Raw genomic sequence first — 20,959 nt, forward strand, 5'->3', positions numbered from 1 at the left:
GCCACCCAAGCATCCTCCTCCCAAACCCCACCGAAAAAACAACCCATACATATGTCTACCTCAACCACATTCTCTCTGGTTTCAGCTCCCTGGAAGCAGTGTAAAACCAGTGCATAATCCGATAATTCATTGCGGTGGACCACTAAGTTGGCTGTCAACTGCAGTGACGTTACAGCCCCTGACAGCAGCGGCCAGAAACCTATGTTGTGTATAATGTCCTCACTGCAGAGACTTAAAAACATCAGACGTTCAGTGCAAGAAACAAGCTCATTAGCACAGTAAGGCTGCAGATTTGCTCAGGACTACTATATGTTTCATAGGTTCATGTGAGGAGTTAGACTGCAGCGTGGAAGCCTCAATCTCCCGGGCTACTCAGATTGTTCTAGATCGTTTACAATGTGGATACGACCCAATCATGTCCTCAGATTGGGACACTGGCTCCCACCTTTGCAGTACTGCTCTCTGTAGGCACACATAAGAATGATAGGACTTTACTACATTATCACAACTATCAGCTAAATGGCAAATGGCATCCCATAGGTCAAGAGAAATTCATCTTCTGAATCAATCTCTTGCGGATCCTTGCAAAATATGATGTTTTGTTTCTTGAGGGTTAATAACCATGCAGATGCTAAATCTAAATCCATACAAACCTTTTCTCACACCATTGAGTGAGTTGAGTATACTCTTCCTTAAATTCAGAACTCTTTGGTAACGTGTTCCAGAGATGTTCTTCTGTCCTTCACAGTTGAACATTCAATGTTAACATTGATGGCAACTCAATCTCCACATCTATAGGGGGGGCGGTCAGTTTTAGGAGCGGTGGGATGTTCTGACCAAATCGGACACAAAACAACTAAAAATCAACCCACTGAACATGGACGTAGGAAGGAAAACTTAAAGTGGAAGGAAATCTAGTCTAGTCGCGGCCTGGTATAAACACAATAATATATTATAGTTTGCCTACAAATATGGATTACATTTTTTTTTACAAGAGTTCTAACACCACTTTAACATTTGGTACTGTGAAAATAATGTGTGTAAAGAACACTCCCTCACCAAACATTTGTTAGCACATATGCTGAGTAACGTGCATAGTGAAACAAAGAATAAGAGCCTACGCTATTATGCAAAGTTTCTTTATGGCCCTATTCTTATTAGAATTTGGACACAGCAGGTCCGGCGATAATGGCCTTGGTGTTAAAGCCAATGATGCTCTAGTCTCTTTTTTTTCAGTTCAGAAAGGGGAGACATTTTGAGCAAATTTTCCTAAACCCCAAACCCTTCTCTGATATATGGGTTACAAATAAAAGTCACAATACAATTCTTTTCTCTTTGAAACTTTCACCATGAACTTGTGTATAATAAAAACACACGTGCTTAATTTGTAATAAAAAAAAAAAGTCCCAGGGCCCTCACTAAGAGGCCACTATATCTCGCACCACCCATTACCTCTGCCAGAGCTGCCAATGACAGTACCCACACAACTACAAACCATCACACTCCTACACGTGTGACAATTTAGACTATTATAGGCCACCCAAAGCTATTAAGAATGGTTGGGTGGCAGGTATTATTCATTTTTAATGTATATTGAATGACTAAACAACTATTGTTGAGCTCATCTCAAAAGTGGGCAAAGAGCACTACCATGTGGCAGACTGTAATAAGTGCAGGTGTTGATAATTAACAGCTAGTGCCAAGCACCGGAAACCACACACTTAAATTCAGCCCCGGATGTTGCTGGACTAAGAGTGCATCAGATGAGTTTCAACAAGGAGAGTATGTAACTGACCTGAACCCATTCTTTCTTTTCTTCTTCCGTTCTGTAAAAAGAGAAATTAAAATACTAATGAATAAAAAATGCTCTTTTCAGGTGCATGCGCAGTGCTACGGGTCACAAGCAAAGTTTCGAAGACCTATTAACTTAGTTACTAAAATGATCACATTGTTAACAATACATTCAAGACAGTAAACAGGAGAGTTCTATATGGATTTATGGAAAAGAGAGAGTTGCACATGCTAGAAATGTAGGAGAACATTTACAATTATAAAATGAGAAACCCAGGTACCACATACACACCATCCTTCCACATATGCAGCACAGCACACAGTGGTGTAAAGCTGCCTTAAACTGAATACATCAGGGACCCATCAAGCTCTTTTCGGTCTAAAGCAGAAACACCCAAGTCCAGAAGGATGGCTGCCCCACACAACAGATGGTTGAATTTGTCAAAGTGAGTGCCCATGGACAGTGTCCTTCTTATTCCCCCATAATCACTGAGGGTCCAGCCAGTAGTCTTGTCCGACCCACTTCGCCTCTATGAGATGCTCAAAGCACACAAAATGTAAACCCCCAAATTTATCTCCTTCACATTAACTCAAATCCTGCTTTCCTCTTCTCCACCACCCCATTTTGGACTTCTACTGCTCCGGTACCCAAACCTCCACAAAGACCTTCTCAAATCCAAACAAATGAAAGAGGGTAGTGGTGTTCCTGAAAAGGAAAAGTCCTGCACATCAAAAAACACACACACTTGTCAACAGTTAAGTTAAAGAGGCGTAAAATAAGTTGATGTATATGAAAATAGAATTTGGGTGCTTAGTTAGCTATGGACACTCACTACCCAAAAGTGTCAATAAGGTAGATAAAAATCTACCTAAATAACATGCAAAAATATATAGCTATTGCAGCACAACCACAATTAATATTGATCAAGTCAGGTCGAATAACCAATAGTACAATCATGCGTTATTCAGACATAGAGACAGATATGTATAAATCTCAAAAAGTTCATCTGTAGAAATCTCCTGTTCCAATACAGTATGATGAAAGGTCCAAGTTTTGTGGTGCCAAACTTTCTTTTATTTGATAATTATATCAAAGTCAGAGTCCAAAGGCAGAACAGCCAACACGTGTTTCGTCAGTACAATATTCGTACTACAGACTTTCTCAAGGCTGTAAATAAGCAAATACAATATGTCACAATACTAAAAACATGAAGCATGAACATAAGTATAAGTACATTTAAAAATATGATCTGGGAAGACCAACCGAAGAAATATAAGTGAAGAAAGAAACCAGTCAATTATAGGCATAGTACCAAAAGTCACGAAAAAGAGGCCAACGTCCCGATAAGTAAAAACACCAGGGTGTGAGATAGTAAGTCTCGAAATGCCAAGAACCCTTGTCACTTAGAAAGAGATCTCTGTGAGGAGGTAGAATGAGATCAAGAATTATGGAAAAAAGGAAATTGAAGAGCAGAAATGTGAAAAGAATGTCTGATAAATAATTAGATTGACAAAAAAAAGCGAAACATGAGAATAACAAAGGTATGATAAAAAGCCAGGAAATGCCTAGTCCTAAAGAAATAAATATGTAAGTAACATACCTATATACCAAAAAGAGGTTATCTATAATGAAATCCAAAGAATATCATAAGGGGTGCCTGTGATGTCGCTCTGTATGAGTAGAAACAAGAGCGCGAATAGTATCTAAAAACGAGAAAGAAGAGACAAAAAATGCAAACAAAAAAGCATCAACAAAGACAAAAATGAGTCTAAGTCTGTTACAAAGCAGCACAATACGTATATGAGTGCCATAGAACCGGATGTCAAGAAAGTCAAAACAGTTCACATAAGGACCAAAAGAAATATATAATGACTCTCAATGGCCGCGTGGTATAAAATAACCAAGGCTAAAATGAGTATCAGGCTGACTAAAATAAGTCACAATACATAAAAATCTATCGCAAAAACGGCTACCAAAGAGAATCGAATCTGTACACAGTCAGGATTAATAAATATGTAATGACCTGCTATGGCGGCGTCGAACAGAGACTGGTTCATACAACGTATACATATGAATAAAAACAGTAAGAAAAGGACCTAGTGGATGTCATATTCAAAGTGACCACTCACCTATATATTATCCCGCAAAAGTCTAATCAACGTAGTAGTGAATGGTCAGTGGAAAGTATCCAAGTTACAGTATAATCTAGAAACAGAGCAAGCCATAAGCAAGTAAAAAATACTTTTAAGGGGTCCCGATGTAACTAATATCGTTAAAATTGTTGTCAGAAAGTATTACTAAATAACTCACCATAGGTGAAAATGCAGAAATGTATTTCAAGGTATGCTCTAATGATATTCGAGGAGTCTCAATATGAGAAAATAGCGAGTCAGCAAATGATGTCCATGTAGTACGAAGACATCTACAAATAAGATGAGACGTACGTAAGAGAAGATTAAAAAGAATCCCAGTAAGGCTAATAATAATATTGGTCACAACAGAATGGACCAAATGTCGACTCACCATGGATGTGAAGCAAAAACCGTTCTCTTGGTTAATACGCTTGATAACGTTAAGTTGGAAGTGAAGTCCGACCAACCGAAACGCCATGTTCTGTGAATTCATGTGGTGGAAACGGTCACATGATCGGCGGTGAGACCAATAGAAACAAGGTTAGAGAATGAATGTAAAAGTCAGCGCCATTTTGAAATGGCTGATGTATGAGACTAAGGTGATAGTCAAACCATAATAGAGAACCCCAACAGTAGGAACAGCATAGCGTCTACTCACATGGCTGTAAAAATAATACCATGCTACTGAAACTTACACTTGATAATGTAATAATGAAAACGACGTCAAACTAAAAGAAGAAAGTAGAAAAGGGGGCGGTTAAATTATGTGACCTACTATAGTAAGAACAATCCCACGATAAGCGTGAAAAACCAATAGGCACAATAATTTGAGTACGAAAAAATGGAAAGGAAAGGACTTGGATCCTTACCTGGGGAACAAGCCTGGAGTTACATATGTAAGGGGCAACACTCTAAGGAACATTTTAAATTCCACTAATAAACAGACTGTAAAAAATGACCGAGCTCTGACTTGGCTACCAGATAAACCGAAAGGTTTTTATAAATGTTCTATGTGTAACATATGTCAGTTTGCCCACAACAAAATTACGAGCTTCAGCTACAACACTGGCCAAACACACAATATAACACAGTTTATGAACTGCAACACCAAATATGTTGTATACTGTATTGTGTGTAAATGTAACCTTATCTATGTAGGAAGTACCATTAGAGCTCTCAAAGAACGAGTACAAGAACATATTCGAGCCATACGTAATAATAATCCCAACTCTCCTCTAGCCGTGCATTATAATACGGAACATAAGTCTACAGAACTTCTTGGCTTAAAATTTCACGGTATAGCTGCACTACAAGATAACCCTAGGGGCGGTGATAAGACCTCAGCTCTTAGAAAACTGGAAGCTAGGTGGCTCATTAGACTTAGATCAGTGGATCGTGGGTTGAACGTAGATAGAGAATTACATGTTTTCCTACGAGATTAAATAATTGCTCTTATCTAATGTTTTCTTTGTTTGATCAATGCTGTCTACCATCTTGATAACATAGGAACTACTGATGTCGATCATTGTTATCATTTATAATTTTTGAAAAATTTTTGTTATGTATATATGATGTAACTTGGATTTCTGTATGTATTTGCTGTAATTATCCATTATCAACAACACTGTCTTCTCTACTTTGTGTCTTAATCTATTCTGAGCACCTGCAGAAACCCTGAAAATCTTTTGCTCTTTTTCTATCTTCGATATTGGGTCCCTAACAATTTTAACATTAAATTGTTGAATATCTTATTACTTACACTACATTACAGCCTTTGTTTATTCACATAATAGCCCTTACAAGATGGCGTTATAATTACACTATCTTATATAAATTCTTTTTTTGGGTCCATTTACCATGTAATTATTAGTATTTTGATTCACACACTAGCCACTACAAAATGGCGCCCTTTTTGAGATATACCTTCCATTTTTTCGTACTCAAATTATTGTGCCTATTGGTTTTTCACGCTTATCGTGGGATTGTTCTTACTATAGTAGGTCACATAATTTAACCGCCCCCTTTTCTACTTTCTTCTTTTAGTTTGACGTCGTTTTCATTATTACATTATCAAGTGTAAGTTTCAGTAGCATGGTATTATTTTTACAGCCATGTGAGTAGACGCTATGCTGTTCCTACTGTTGGGGTTCTCTATTATGGTTTGACTATCACCTTAGTCTCATACATCAGCCATTTCAAAATGGCGCTGACTTTTACATTCATTCTCTAACCTTGTTTCTATTGGTCTCACCGCCGATCATGTGACCGTTTCCACCACATGAATTCACAGAACATGGCGTTTCGGTTGGTCGGACTTCACTTCCAACTTAACGTTATCAAGCGTATTAACCAAGAGAACGGTTTTTGCTTCACATCCATGGTGAGTCGACATTTGGTCCATTCTGTTGTGACCAATATTATTATTAGCCTTACTGGGATTCTTTTTAATCTTCTCTTACGTACGTCTCATCTTATTTGTAGATGTCTTCGTACTACATGGACATCATTTGCTGACTCGCTATTTTCTCATATTGAGACTCCTCGAATATCATTAGAGCATACCTTGAAATACATTTCTGCATTTTCACCTATGGTGAGTTATTTAGTAATACTTTCTGACAACAATTTTAACGATATTAGTTACATCGGGACCCCTTAAAAGTATTTTTTACTTGCTTATGGCTTGCTCTGTTTCTAGATTATACTGTAACTTGGATACTTTCCACTGACCATTCACTACTACGTTGATTAGACTTTTGCGGGATAATATATAGGTGAGTGGTCACTTTGAATATGACATCCACTAGGTCCTTTTCTTACTGTTTTTATTCATATGTATACGTTGTATGAACCAGTCTCTGTTCGACGCCGCCATAGCAGGTCATTACATATTTATTAATCCTGACTGTGTACAGATTCGATTCTCTTTGGTAGCCGTTTTTGCGATAGATTTTTATGTATTGTGACTTATTTTAGTCAGCCTGATACTCATTTTAGCCTTGGTTATTTTATACCACGCGGCCATTGAGAGTCATTATATATTTCTTTTGGTCCTTATGTGAACTGTTTTGACTTTCTTGACATCCGGTTCTATGGCACTCATATACGTATTGTGCTGCTTTGTAACAGACTTAGACTCATTTTTGTCTTTGTTGATGCTTTTTTGTTTGCATTTTTTGTCTCTTCTTTCTCGTTTTTAGATACTATTCGCGCTCTTGTTTCTACTCATACAGAGCGACATCACAGGCACCCCTTATGATATTCTTTGGATTTCATTATAGATAACCTCTTTTTGGTATATAGGTATGTTACTTACATATTTATTTCTTTAGGACTAGGCATTTCCTGGCTTTTTATCATACCTTTGTTATTCTCATGTTTCGCTTTTTTTTGTCAATCTAATTATTTATCAGACATTCTTTTCACATTTCTGCTCTTCAATTTCCTTTTTTCCATAATTCTTGATCTCATTCTACCTCCTCACAGAGATCTCTTTCTAAGTGACAAGGGTTCTTGGCATTTCGAGACTTACTATCTCACACCCTGGTGTTTTTACTTATCGGGACGTTGGCCTCTTTTTCGTGACTTTTGGTACTATGCCTATAATTGACTGGTTTCTTTCTTCACTTATATTTCTTCGGTTGGTCTTCCCAGATCATATTTTTAAATGTACTTATACTTATGTTCATGCTTCATGTTTTTAGTATTGTGACATATTGTATTTGCTTATTTACAGCCTTGAGAAAGTCTGTAGTACGAATATTGTACTGACGAAACACGTGTTGGCTGTTCTGCCTTTGGACTCTGACTTTGATATAATTATCAAATAAAAGAAAGTTTGGCACCACAAAACTTGGACCTTTCATCATACTGTATTGGAACAGGAGATTTCTACAGATGAACTTTTTGAGATTTATACATATCTGTCTCTATGTCTGAATAACGCATGATTGTACTATTGGTTATTCGACCTGACTTGATCAATATTAATTGTGGTTGTGCTGCAATAGCTATATATTTTTGCACCTTCTCAAATCCTCAACTTTGAGAAAATCCTGCCTGGTTGCCAATAGATTATTTTCAAAACTTAAGCACATCCTACCTTGCTTGTAATTCCAGCGAACGCTTCTTTCCTACGATCAAAAAAGTACGAGCCACATTTTGCTTGACAATTTCTTGAACCTGGAAATATAACATACATATGTCAGAATTATTATGATTTTATTCTGCCCTAAAATCGTGAAGTCAGAAAAAAACCAACATCACTGCCCCCTCTAATCTTGCAATTACACATGCACATTTAATGAACTTTGACCCTTTAGAGAGATAAGCGTTCTGTTTTTTGGGGATTTTTTTTAAATTGTTTTTTCTGGAATCCATGACCCTTAAGTGTGCTGGATGAATACAGGCGACACGCCCGAGGGTGATGCCCCTCGTAGAAACACGAGCCTAATTTAAAATTTAAGGACGCCTTGGCTTTTAAATGTTATTCTGCAGACGAGTTTACTACAAAGTGCTAGCTTGTCTCCTCTGATGTGCTGCCACAGTTTCAAACACATGGGTCAAAACTAGAATTATGAACAGTATGATAGTAACATGTTTCGTAAGAAAAATATCCAGCTACTTTTATAAACATGATAATAAAATGCATTGTAAGAAAATATCCAAGCGGCTGCGCCTCACTGAAAGAGCTGCAAACTTTTATCCTGCCTATTTCAGCTGTCACCAGCCATACAGTCTGCAGAGGAACATGCATGATTGTCGTCTGGAGTAGATTTTTTTCTGAAATTATCTTTTGCTACGCTTTTCTTCTCAAATATTAGAAACCAGATCCTTTAAAAATTAATTTAGGTGAATTCACAAATGTGTTCCTTTCATCCACAGTCTACGTCATATGGTCACTTTTTAATCTATTTCATTTCAAGTATAAAACGTGTTTACTATATGTAGACGTGCATGTTGTTTAGAGCAGGGTGAGGATTTTAAATTATAAAGACACTGGAGGTGTAGTTAGGTGATATAGAATAAATGACTTCCCTTCGGTAACACTCTTTCTGGTGGATGGTCTATCTAACCGCAGAGTCCTTCCATTTTGAATCGCTGTGTGCCAGTCTGGAGCCAGAGAACGGTCTGCAATAGCTCCAACACTCCAATAGGGGACAACACAGACACAATGGGGACTCAATCAACGTTCGGATGCGACTACCAGGAGCTGCAAGTAGGTGCCACCTCTGCACACTGAAATCAGTTTATCAATAGGTATTTCAGCACCGTCGGACACAAAGCAAGCAAAAAATGAAGATGTTGACAGCGTGCAGAGTCTATCTTGGGCCCTCATAACCTAGATAAAGTCCTCTCTGCACGGTAGAGAGGTGGACTGGCAGTGAATAACACGTGGTAGGATAACGTGTCCCCCAGACTGTGTGTTACAGAAGGTAATGCATGTATTCTTCTGATGGCCACTCCTAACCGCAGATTCCTCCCTTTTTGAATCAATACCAAAGCAAGAGCAGCAAAAATGTGGAGAGTCTGCGTTAAGTGCACACCATGAACTCCTGCATGACCGAGCAGACAAATTGACTCCCTCTCTGTACATGAGAATCAATGGAGTAGTGACAGGTGAAGGTAAAGACAGGTGCCCATGTCACAGATATCCAGAACCAGAACCACTGTAGCCAGGGCTGTAGTTGCAGAGTCCAATCTTGTGGACTGAGTTTAGAGGCACTCACGTGGCTTTATTTTAGCCAGGGCACAACATAGCTTAACACAAAGTACCATCCACCTTGATAATGTCTTTTTCTGGACTGCCTTTCCTTTCTTTACACCGGTGAATCTGACAAAGAATTGATCATCCAGCTGGTACTCCTCAATCATGTCAATGTAAAAATGAATGGTCTGCCTAGGATCCAAAAGGTGTAGCCTCTCCTCTTTCTTAGAGGGATGCCAGGAAAAAGGTTGTATTTGGTGGATGAATAAAAAATGCATACAATTAACTGACATGATGTCCCCAAGTGAGAGCAATGAGGCAAAAAGTCTTGAGACTCAAAAGTTGCAGGGTACAACTGTGCATGACTTAAACACTCACACATCAAAACCGGTAAGGACCACCTTAAGGTCCAATGCAGCATAATAAAAGAAGCAAGGTTAAACATATGGATATGAAAACCCTTTTAATAAGTGCATCAAATAAAGAGGGACAGTCAGGGAAATGAAGAAAGGCTATTAAGTAACCTTTAACAACTTCAAACGCAAAGCCTTGTCAGTCCAGAAACAAAACAAATAAAAGAACATCAGACATCCTGGATCAACCTGTCCTCACTCCAGGCAACAAAACCAACCATTAGCCAGAGTATATGGATTTTGTGGATGGAAGGCAAGCAGCCAAAGATCTCACCCACCACCTCTGGTGGAAGGTCAAAGCCACTATAATAATTCCACCCAACCTTCGCACATGAAAGTGTAGATTGTGGGTTTTCAAATACAGCATTCTACCTCCATGATGGGAGGATAGGCCCTTACAAAGAAGCAGTCAAAGTGGTGGGCAAATGCACCAATAAAGCAAATTGGTGAACCAGACTCTCCAAGCCTAAAATGAGGCTATAAATATGAACTTGGCCTGTTTCCTTCTGACTATCTCTGAATAAAATAGGCCAGCGACCTGCCAAATATGGAACATGTCTCCCACATACCCATTAGGAGGAAACTTCAGATCGCAAAAGGTGTACATGAGTATTATAGGAAATAGGGGACAGATCTACGGAGAGCACACCCCACTGAGTGAGAACATCCAGAGCTGACTCCAGGACCAGACACCACTTGTTACTGGCAAGATGACAATTGCTGAATTCATCCACCCTGACGTTCATGTAACACGGCAGGTGACTGGCTCTCTGGGGGAGTGACACTGCTCGACTGAAGACAAGAGGCCTTTAACTTCCACCTCATTCTGGTGAGCTTCCCAGCAAAGAGATGATGCATCCTTTGCTACTGAGAGCTCTAGATGGGGCAGTCAGAATAGTGTGCCAGATGTCAAGTTGACATCCACAATCTATCAAAGAAGGTGTTGGGATGCCTCTTCCAATACACATATGTTGTCCGAGTGGCACCAATAGTTTTGTGCCCATCACAGAAGGTTCCACTGCAAGACTTGCATAGCCTAATGGATATGAGGCACCAGCATAATGAATAAGGCCAGGAAACCAAGATTCTTCAGATGCCTCCAAGCTGGGACCAAAACATGAAACTATAAGTAAAATTGTGATCATAGTCTGAACATCCCAGGTTTGCTGCGGAGGCAGAAAGGGTTTCAAAGCCATCATGTCCAGGATGGCCCCTATCAAGCAATCCTCTGCAGATGCTGAAAATGGGGTTTCAGCTCATTGATGGAGTAATGGGCTGGAAAGCAATAAAACTATACTTTTCAAGTGTTCAGAGACTGACTGATGCATGCCGCCTTTAGCAGTTAGTTTTCAAGTTATGAGACTGCATGAATTCCCAATCTGGGAAGATGAGCTGCGACCATTGACATCACTTTTAAGAGCAACTCCTGGGCCGAGGTAAGGTCCAAAGGTAGGACAACGAACTGGAAGGCCACAATCTTGTGGCATGACAAGATAAGTACATAAAAGTATGCATCCTGCCAGTCTAAGGATACAATCCACTTTCTGAGATCCAAGGCTGACAGGACTGTGGCAACGTCAGTGTTTTGAACTTGTCTTTCCAGAGGAATTTGTTCAGAAGGCTGAGATCTAAGATCGGTTGCAGACCCCCACCCTTCTTGAGGCCTAAGAATTACTGGCATTAACATCCTGTGTACTTCTTCACCTTGGGCACCACTTCCATTGCACCCTTAGCAAGCAGAGTATGAACTTATCTGGTTAGGATATCAGTAAGACGGGCCGATGTCTGGACAAAAAGTGGCAAGTGTGATGAAACTGAACATCCTAAAGGACCCACTGGTCTAAGTAGCTCAACTCCATCTGGGTAAGCAACATTTTATTCTGCCCCGACTGGTATTATATTGCCATGTGAGGAAAAAGTTATCAGCTTGGCCGCAGCTGCAATAGGTGAGGAGGATGGTTCCATTTACTAGTGGCCACTGCATCTGCCACACCTTTTCCGAGGAGCCTCATAAAGACTGGATAGACTTCTGGAAAGACTGTAAGGGCTGTCTCACAGTAGGGAGGTAAGGCTACTCGAATAACCCCATATCTTCCAAAAGAGCTTGGATATCCTCGAAGAAACTAGGAACACACATCCAAGTATGTCATTTGATGAGAACACTGGTGCTTATGACACAGCCTGCACAGTACACAGTATCCACCCTGGCCCACATGATGCACTTGGCTGTGGTTCTGGCCATCATGTGTGTTTTGGGCAAAGAAGACCAAAAACCTCTAGAAAGATCTTACCCGCTATGTCCCATAGCATGAGCGTGTTGCAGACCAAGAGGCATACAACATTTAATGACTGCCACAAGAAGCTCGATCAGGGATTCATTAGTTTGGCAGTGAGGGTTCAGTACTCAATGACCCAGGCTGCAAAATCTCTGTCAGAATGTCTCCACTGTAGGCAACAATACATGCCAAAACCTGGAATGGGTGCAACTCTCCCGTAGGTGGAAAGACAGACAAAGTTGAATCCAATTCTGATTCAGGTGAAACGTCTAAACCTTAGGCATTTGGAAGGTAAAATGTCAATGGCAAGACTTGTTCTCGGAGCCAGATCAGCAGAACAGAGTCAAATGTCTTTGGTTGTTTTGTGCTTGGATCTAGACAGATCCTTTAACTTTATCCCGGACATACCTGAAGGCAGTGACAGTGAATGTTCGGAGGCCTTGAATAAGACCTACCTTATTTACTTAGTGACATAAAGCTTGGGTCATGCTTGTTGATGGTATTTGGATGCGTCAGGGAGCATTTGTCACAGAACTTTTGAGTAGTGTTTGGAGGCAAGGCACAAAAACAGACATTGTGCGAGTCCTTAATTGGATAAATCTGAGTACCATATTTGTCTTATGGGTAAACATTTTATACCACAAACCGAGAGCAAGATTATGGCTTTACAGGTCCTTTTCAAGAAGCTTTGATATCCATAATGGTACCAACAGGAAATCCCCCTCTCACCACTGCTCTTCATGCTGGTGTATAGCGCCACTCTTGGGGAGCATCTGAGGGACAAGTAACATCTTAGTATTCAAGCGCGGCCCCAAGATGTAAGAGCTTTTATTCTTATACATTGATGAAGTTATGCTTTACCTAAGTGCTCCAATTAGTTCAGGCCCCAACAAGGTAAAGCTTTTAAATGCTTTTGGAGATCAGGTAGGTCTGAGGATGAATTTACTAAAACTAGTGTTTTCCCTCTACCTGGTCAAGCATAGAAGAGAAAAAGTATGGTGAAATCAGAGCTGCTAATGGATGAGGAGGGCCTTCCATTATCTCGGGATATTGGTGGCAAAGACTAAGCTCAAATATGGGTAGGAAACAATACCACAATGCTTGACAGAATGAAGAGAGATCTCCCCAATAGTTTTCTCTGCCCCTATCCCTGATGGGCCAAGAGGCACTGGTGAAAATAATGACACTCCTAAACTCCTGTATGTACTGCTATATTTCTCTTATAAGCAATGATTCCCATGCCACCGGATTCTTTCAATGGCTCAACTATGCTCAGAACATTTATGAGAAAAAACATGCTTACATTTATCTGGCATCCCCGCTTATTGTCATAAATGACTGGGCAGAGCTCCAACTCTATATACCATTATAAGCTATGGGCACTGGCTGATAATTCCCTACTTTACTATGTCTATGGAAGCAAGACCCTGCTTCTGCCCCCCACCACAGCCCCACCACTTACACAAATATCGAGGGTGGTGCTGTCAGCTTGGAAGACATCCTACATATAATCAGGTGGGCAGTAAAACTGACTGAGGAGACTCCTTTGTGGGTGGGCATCAGACTGCTACAAATAACAGCTGTGGCTTTGTTTGAGGGGTGTGGCATGCTGGGAATATCTACACTGAAGGCTATAGTCATAGCCGATTGAATTAGATCTTTTGCAGATATAAAGATGGAGTTTGGGCTCTTTCCTTCCCAGTTCTTTAGATACTTACAAATGTACCATGCCCTACTTCCACACTTCACCATGATCACATCCATGCATGACCACAGCCCTTGGAAAACAACCTCACCTTCTCACAGCTACCATGTTAAATGATATCCAGCGCATATAGATGCACATTCTATGCTTTGAGGGTGGCATGGGAGACAGGCAAGGAGCCACTAGAAAATACAGATTGACAGACCGCACTCATGGCCCCCTCCCTGAACACCTTGAGAAAGGCCCTCAAGACATGGCTCTTCAACTGAACGGAGCTGCTGCTGCTGACCCCACCCCCTCCCCCCCAATGTCTTGAGACCCTCACAGGTGAGTAGTGCGCTTAACGCCCCCTGATTAATTGATTGACAGCCCCAGGGAGATAGCCATCTCTGCGAGATATAGGCTCATTCAATTCCTCTATGTACATCATATTTATCTTAGTAAGACATCAGCTTTGACAAATGCAAAGAAACGTATCTCCCATTTGCTTGAGATGTAGGTCTGAGGAGGAAGACTTCATGAAGAGTGTGGGGGCATATTCAGAGATTCTGGGACAGTATATATCCCTCTCTGAGGTGGTGTGGTCCAGGACAATCCTTTCACACCAAATAGCCCTGTTTAATTCCTTGATGATGTTAACATTGGGAGCGGTATGTATAACCTATTGGGCTAGACGTGGTGATAGTGAAAGTGTCATTTTTCAGTTGTAGAGAGCATCCTATGTGCGAAAGCGAAAGAAATGGGAGGTTGGCTTAAACTACTGCCAGATCATAGAGAAACCACTTTATTAAACCCACAGCTGCCTGCGATATACCAGAAGCTCTGAGCGGGGGCATGGATGGACTACATGAGATAGTGGATTAAAATGGGCACAATTCTGAAGCCTTGATTCAGGGAAGAAAGGATAGAGTATTTCAAATAGCACGTTCACGCTTGAAACAGAAATGCATTTAATTGCAGATTGACCAAGCATGATATGATTGTCAAAGATGCTGTAAAATGTTAATAAAATGTATTGATATAAAATAGAAAAAGACAGACGTCATTTGGGTCCATGACTGACATCTGCTTCTAAAAGACACAACATAGCTTAAATACTGTGTTCCTGTGGGGAGTCGTCCCGAAATACTGTCGCATAAATGTATTTTTTGTAAATGTCATTAAAGCACCAGAAAGATTTGAGAGGAGAGCTTCAGTCTGTGTCGAAGGAGTGGAGAGATAGGAACTGATGTCAGCACACAAGGGTGGCGCTTATATGCGGCTCGGTGCCACTACATCCATAGGTGGGATGGAGTTCAAAGTAACCACATGTCGCTGCAATGATGCAACTGCAGAAAGTTCTTCAGATACAGATTGTCATCAGTTGGGGGTATCTGGGGGGATTCGATACAAAAGTTGAGGAAGTGGCAATTAAAAGTATTCAGAATTCTCCCCTGAAATCACTAAATGTTACACCCCAAAATATTGCAAAAAGAAAATGGAAAAAACAAATCAAGTTTTAGCAAAGGCCCATCGGTTCCTGAAAAAGCACAACATAGGGCTGATTCCCAAAACATTTTTGAATGGCGTCATTTTGTGTCCTTGGTAGAAAGGTGGAAAGAGAGGGATAAGATGTGGCATAACAGCCTGAGCTGCCGACTTTGGAGTCAAAGCGAACCAGGTACGAGTCTCGGCGTCCGTGTTAACATCCTGCGATTCTGGGCAAATCAATTAATCTCCCGGTGCCTTGAGATCCTCATGGATGATTTGCCATGCTTTACAAACCCTGGATTTTATTTGGATTTAAATTAAAGGAAGTGCTTGCTCCAAACACCTTTTACCACTCTATTGTGAAAGCAAGATTCTGAAGGTGGCAATATATGACAAGAACATAGTTGTGACACTTTCTTGTGTTTCTATTCTATGGCGCTTGACCTGTGAGTGACATTTTTTTCTCACCCTTAGATGCACGTGGAGACTCTCACTATTACCAGCTTCCGATAAAGCACACCTTTCAGAATGACTTTTCTCTTGAGAGTATCTTTCTTATCACGTTTAATATTTATTTTATTTAAAAAACTGTTGGATTTATTTTCACCCAAAAAATAAAGTGTTCTTATAATGATGGTATTACTACAAGACATTTGCTACTTTGTAACAAAATAACTGTGTTTTTCAAAGAAGATATCTACATGTTGAGAAGTTGCCCAATTATTAGATAAAGCAACGACAGGACAGTACAATTTGTGAAAAAAAGAAAAGAACTCCTCAATGAGTAAAATAAGAGTGAAAACAAACAATGAAAAACGGTTTCTATTATCAGACTTATTGATTTAGGAGTTGATGTAATTTTCTTTACTCTGAATTAGTTTATTAGCTACAAAATAGTTAAGGAGCATATCTACTCATGGGGGGGGCTGTATTACAGTAATTGCCCCAGGAGAGAGGGGGGCAATGGGCATTTGTGCCAGCTTCTTTCAAACCAAAGGGAAGGGGGGGCACTATGGTATTGTAGAAGGGTCACAGATGCTTGTAAGGCACTTCTATAATAAAGGATACGTCTGTTCACATTTTGCACCGGTGCGATCATGAGTGGGCATTCCCTCATTGTAAAGAAGGGGTGGCTCCATGCAAATGAGTAAACATTTTGCCTCTGTGCTTGCACCGTATGACAGATCATCAGCGCAGAGGCAAAGAACTGTCATGTGGTGCCAAATAGAGGGGGCAGATAGTGTGCCCATGAAGCCGTACTTGGACAAGGGGAAAAGGAGATTCACAGGCTCCCCCACAGGAATTTCCCTGAAGGTGCATGCAGTCGCTCATTGCACCCGCCCACAACGGGATCTCTGTCCCCATTGGATTGTAGGACACGTCACGACCTGCACAGTATCAGCCTTTCACTAATGCACTGTTTCCAGTGCAGGGACCTGTTCATGCCTGCCTGCTAAGCAGCACATTCAATGTAATAGAGCACACTGCCCCAGTCTGGGCGCAGTGCAAACCATTTAAAGATGTACTGCTGAGCAGACTGGGTCAGTATGTCCTATTTGTAATATGTACCCAGAAGTCCACTTGACTGTACTACAGTTTATGTTTGCCTCATTTCAAAAGAGGAGGATGGAAGATGGTATTGATTCTATGTCAATACCAGGCAGAGTGGGAAAGGGTATGCTAGGATAAGCACATAATGTGATCTATAAATATCTCTGTGTGTGTACAAGGTGATGTGAGAATTGCTGGGCCAACAGCCTTGAAATATTTGTATTGATTACAAAAAAATACACCTTGGACTTGGATGACTGTGGGAACTTATCAATTCAGAGATGCTGTGGCAGCTCGCTCAGAACAGGGGTGGTGGGAGGGGGGGTGAATTAAAAACAAATTGAAAAAAAAAACGTACTTTCTTCGCCACGCAGCTGCAGCCTCTCCTCTGTCCTCTTCAGGTCTGCTACAGTACCGGAAGCACTAGGCTTCTGGGCTCTCCCAGCCAATCACGACGCAGCAAGAGCAGCGTCATGATTGGTCTCAGCATCCTGTTTGGATGCTCAGGCAGTGCCTGAGGAGGCTGGGAATGTTCTCCATGGGGCTGTGCAACACAGCCCAATGGAGAACATGCCAAGTGCGCATGTCGGTCTGGCCGACACTAGAAGGCCGGCCAAACTGTCGTGGGCACTTAGAGGAGTGCAAACCACTCCTCCCCTGCTCTGGCGTCACAGAGCCACCCCTGCCCGACTCTCACATAAGAAAGAAAATGATGATCACGCCCTGTATTATCATTTTCTTTTTTACACTGCTGAAATAGCAGTGGGGAGACGCTCCACTGCCTTAGCGGAGGAGCCTCCACTGCCGATATACCTTGAACAAACAGGAGGTCTGGCTGATCTGAAATTAATATTAAGTTTTCTCTTTGAAAAATATCTGCTATCAGAAACATCTACATTTTCTTACTGTCTGGGATGTCTCCTATGAATTGTAACTAGGGTTGTTGAACATAAAGTACTATTAAAATTTGGACGAGAAATAAATTGTAAATATTATCAGCATATTATTATTAATTATGTGCATGCACCAGTACATAAAGAAGTATTTTTAGCGAAGCTATAAAAATAATTTGCAAAAAACAAACCTCTGTTAATACGAACCTGCAGACCTGCTATATCTATGTTTTCTCGTACACTAAACTTTTGGCCAATGAGTCTCAGTTTTGGAACACAGTAGAGCAGCATACTGTTAAACTGCAAGGAGAAAACAAATATTTACAAGACAGCAGGGACCGTCCAAATGAGTTAATATCAAACTAGATGGATCAGGAAATATTTTTCAATCTCTCCCCAGCACACTGACAAACGCCTACTCAATGGGTGCAGAAAAATGTACTGCATCAGCCCTTTATTTATTTATTTTTATTTATTTATAAAGTTTTATATAGCGCAAACGTGACCCACGAGGGTATCAGAGCGCTTTACAGTATAAGAACAAAATTGGTTGAGGTAGTATACATACATTCAAAAGTGTCAATTCGTACAAAAGGAATAGAAGATATATGATTAACAAACATATAGGACCATGATACTGTAGGGCGTAGTACAATATACAGTTACAGAACCTTAGATGAGTGTGCTAGCAAACATACATTATTAGTGAGCAACACTGTCTAGCCCTGCCAGTCAAACTCCAACACAGCAAACTAGCTATCATAAGATCCTGCATGTGATCGAACCAAGACCTCAATATTTGGCATTCCCTTCAACCAACAAACCTTGGAATAATTTTTATTAAACCTGAAACCACCCCGCCCTCCCTTTTGCTCAGGCATGATCAAATGAGATTGCTGTTTAGCAATTTCTGACACTTCCACCGCCGCATATGCTGAATGATCAAATTTTTTGTTCGACAACTACAGAATAAGTTTGGGACTAATACAAACTATTAACTATTATGTGTGTCCCATTTCTCAGTTTCCCACTTGCTCTTTACAGCACTCCGCTGATTCCTGGGACAAGCTTTGTGTTCATCAGAGGCAGAAATAAAATCAAAAATAAATAAATAACTATTTGAACAAGTATTTAATTACCTCTGTTTTAAAAACTTACCAGAAATAAATACCTATCTTGCGTTGTGCCATTCTTGGCTGAGAGTTTGTGAATGTGACCTTCTTTGATGAGCTCATTGGCTGGATTCACTATGTCTTCTTCACCGCCGAGTCGCTCATATACTTCGAGCAGCTTATGCATTTTTTCCTAGGAGGGAAACACTGCATAAGTCTAAAATATGTTCAGAGCTATTCTTAATAAAATGATTTCTGAGGTGTTGTAAAAAAATTCTATGAATAATAACTTTTCATAGACTGCTGGCTAATACATATTTGCAGTTTTTATATTGCTATAAATACCATGTCCTACACTCGCTCTTTGTAATGCTTTGATGAAGAGCTAATTCAGATCTATCAGGATTTGAATGTATGGCCACCATGTAATAGGTCAGACATAAGCTAAACAGTCGTCATATAACTATGAGGTACCAAGAGTGGCAATTGTCAAAAAAAGTGCTTGGTGTGGGAAAAAATGTAGGCTGTATTATGTTATGATGTATTTGTTTAGTGTGAAGTCTGCCATCTCCTCGCCCTCTGGGCACTGACTGTTGCACATATGTAGGGAAGTTGCCCTATATTATGGTTTATTCGTTGAGTGTGAAGACTGCCATAGGCTCGCCCTTTTTGGTGCTGAGAGGCGAGTGTTAATCTCACGGCTGCATCAGTGATTTGGAGCTGCTTTTGTGTTCTCCACTCTCCGAGTAGATTTACATGTAGTCCTGCATGTGCCCTTGAGGCTTGATTCTCTGTACCAGGTCTCTGTGACAGTCTAGCAATAAGAAATATTTCATGTCTCTAGAGACATAGTTATTACAATCCTGGGGTATCCCTTTATAAACCATTGTAATCTGGTCCTGGTTTTGTCTACTTGGCTCCAGGAAGTGAACAAAGACTACAATTTCCAACATGCATGACGATGTGAAATTAACAGAATGGGCTAGAACTGTGGTTCTCTCTGGTAAAATGGAGTCATCTGATGATGGCAGCTAGACCTCTGTTTTTATTTTGGTGGTATGTTTTTCTAACGCAAGATTCTCAATGTGGTATGTGTAAAATGGCGATCTGCTTAAAGGTTTGGGGCTGAAAGGACTCCACAACTGTGTCCCAGACTTGAAACAAAGGACTCCGCTGCCTGAGGTGCCAACTGCATTCCAAGCCTTTTCACAAACCTAATGCTAGGCAATTGCCATCACCCAACAGGATCAATCAGAGTTGCTTATTTCAAAGGTATCAATCCCAGACCAGCAAATAGAGGCAGAGGTGAACTGAACACAATTATACTGTAATTGTATTTATATAGCACTTACTACACCTGATGAGGCATCAAAGCGCTAAAATACAACAAGTGTGTTGCAAAACCCTCCATATACAGAAACCGCAACACTGACATGCTTTGAGAACAAGATGATTGAAAAGACAGACACTGCATGCATACTAAATGAAACAGAAGTGGAGACAGAAAAGGACAAATGAAGTCAGAACAAACACTCGAGGAACACAGAGAGGGGACATGCGAATATACACAACAATGACAATTGGCAGGGAGGGGTAAGAGGATGGTGGTCAACAACACGGAGACAGTGAAGCAGGAAGATAAAAGCAGCAATGAATAGTATGCACTGTACGAGTAACAGTGATGAATGTAGAAAAAACAAGAAAACAAGTATCACCAGGACATTTAGTAAACAGATGCCCTCAGACAACAGCATCTGACATTTGATCTCGGTCTTTGAATGGCCAGCAAATGTGATGAGATAAGAACAAGGTTTACAGGCCTGTTTACAAAAATGGAGCGGAGTTGGGAGCAGCTGAAAACAGGACCAAATGTGTGAATTACTTTTCACGGAATAGAAAAGTAGCTCT

The 20,959-nt window shown here is 40.5% G+C and overlaps 1 protein-coding gene and 1 long non-coding RNA gene across 2 annotated transcripts in view; both read right to left on the reverse strand.

Annotated features, from left to right (window-relative positions):
• Positions 1-20,959, reverse strand: part of FGD3 (FYVE, RhoGEF and PH domain containing 3) — a 555,238-nt gene that overhangs the window by 83,487 nt on the left and 450,792 nt on the right. Inside the window, exons 10-13 of the mRNA XM_085624596.1 lie at positions 19,098-19,244; positions 18,147-18,239; positions 8,027-8,106; positions 1,796-1,826 (exon numbers count right to left, since the gene is read on the reverse strand). Coding sequence (XP_085480722.1) covers positions 1,796-1,826; positions 8,027-8,106; positions 18,147-18,239; positions 19,098-19,244 — 351 coding nt within the window. The remainder of the gene's footprint in view (positions 1-1,795; positions 1,827-8,026; positions 8,107-18,146; positions 18,240-19,097; positions 19,245-20,959) is intronic.
• Positions 3,447-4,216, reverse strand: LOC146797547 (uncharacterized). The gene is made up of 3 exons (XR_014969005.1): positions 4,103-4,216; positions 3,922-3,997; positions 3,447-3,495 (listed from the first exon to the last, which is right to left on the reverse strand). It is a non-coding gene; the product is annotated as an uncharacterized LOC146797547 (long non-coding RNA).

Source organism: Triturus cristatus, chromosome 9, assembly GCF_964204655.1.
Source record: "Triturus cristatus chromosome 9, aTriCri1.1, whole genome shotgun sequence".
NCBI classification, from domain to species: Eukaryota; Metazoa; Chordata; class Amphibia; order Caudata; family Salamandridae; genus Triturus; species Triturus cristatus.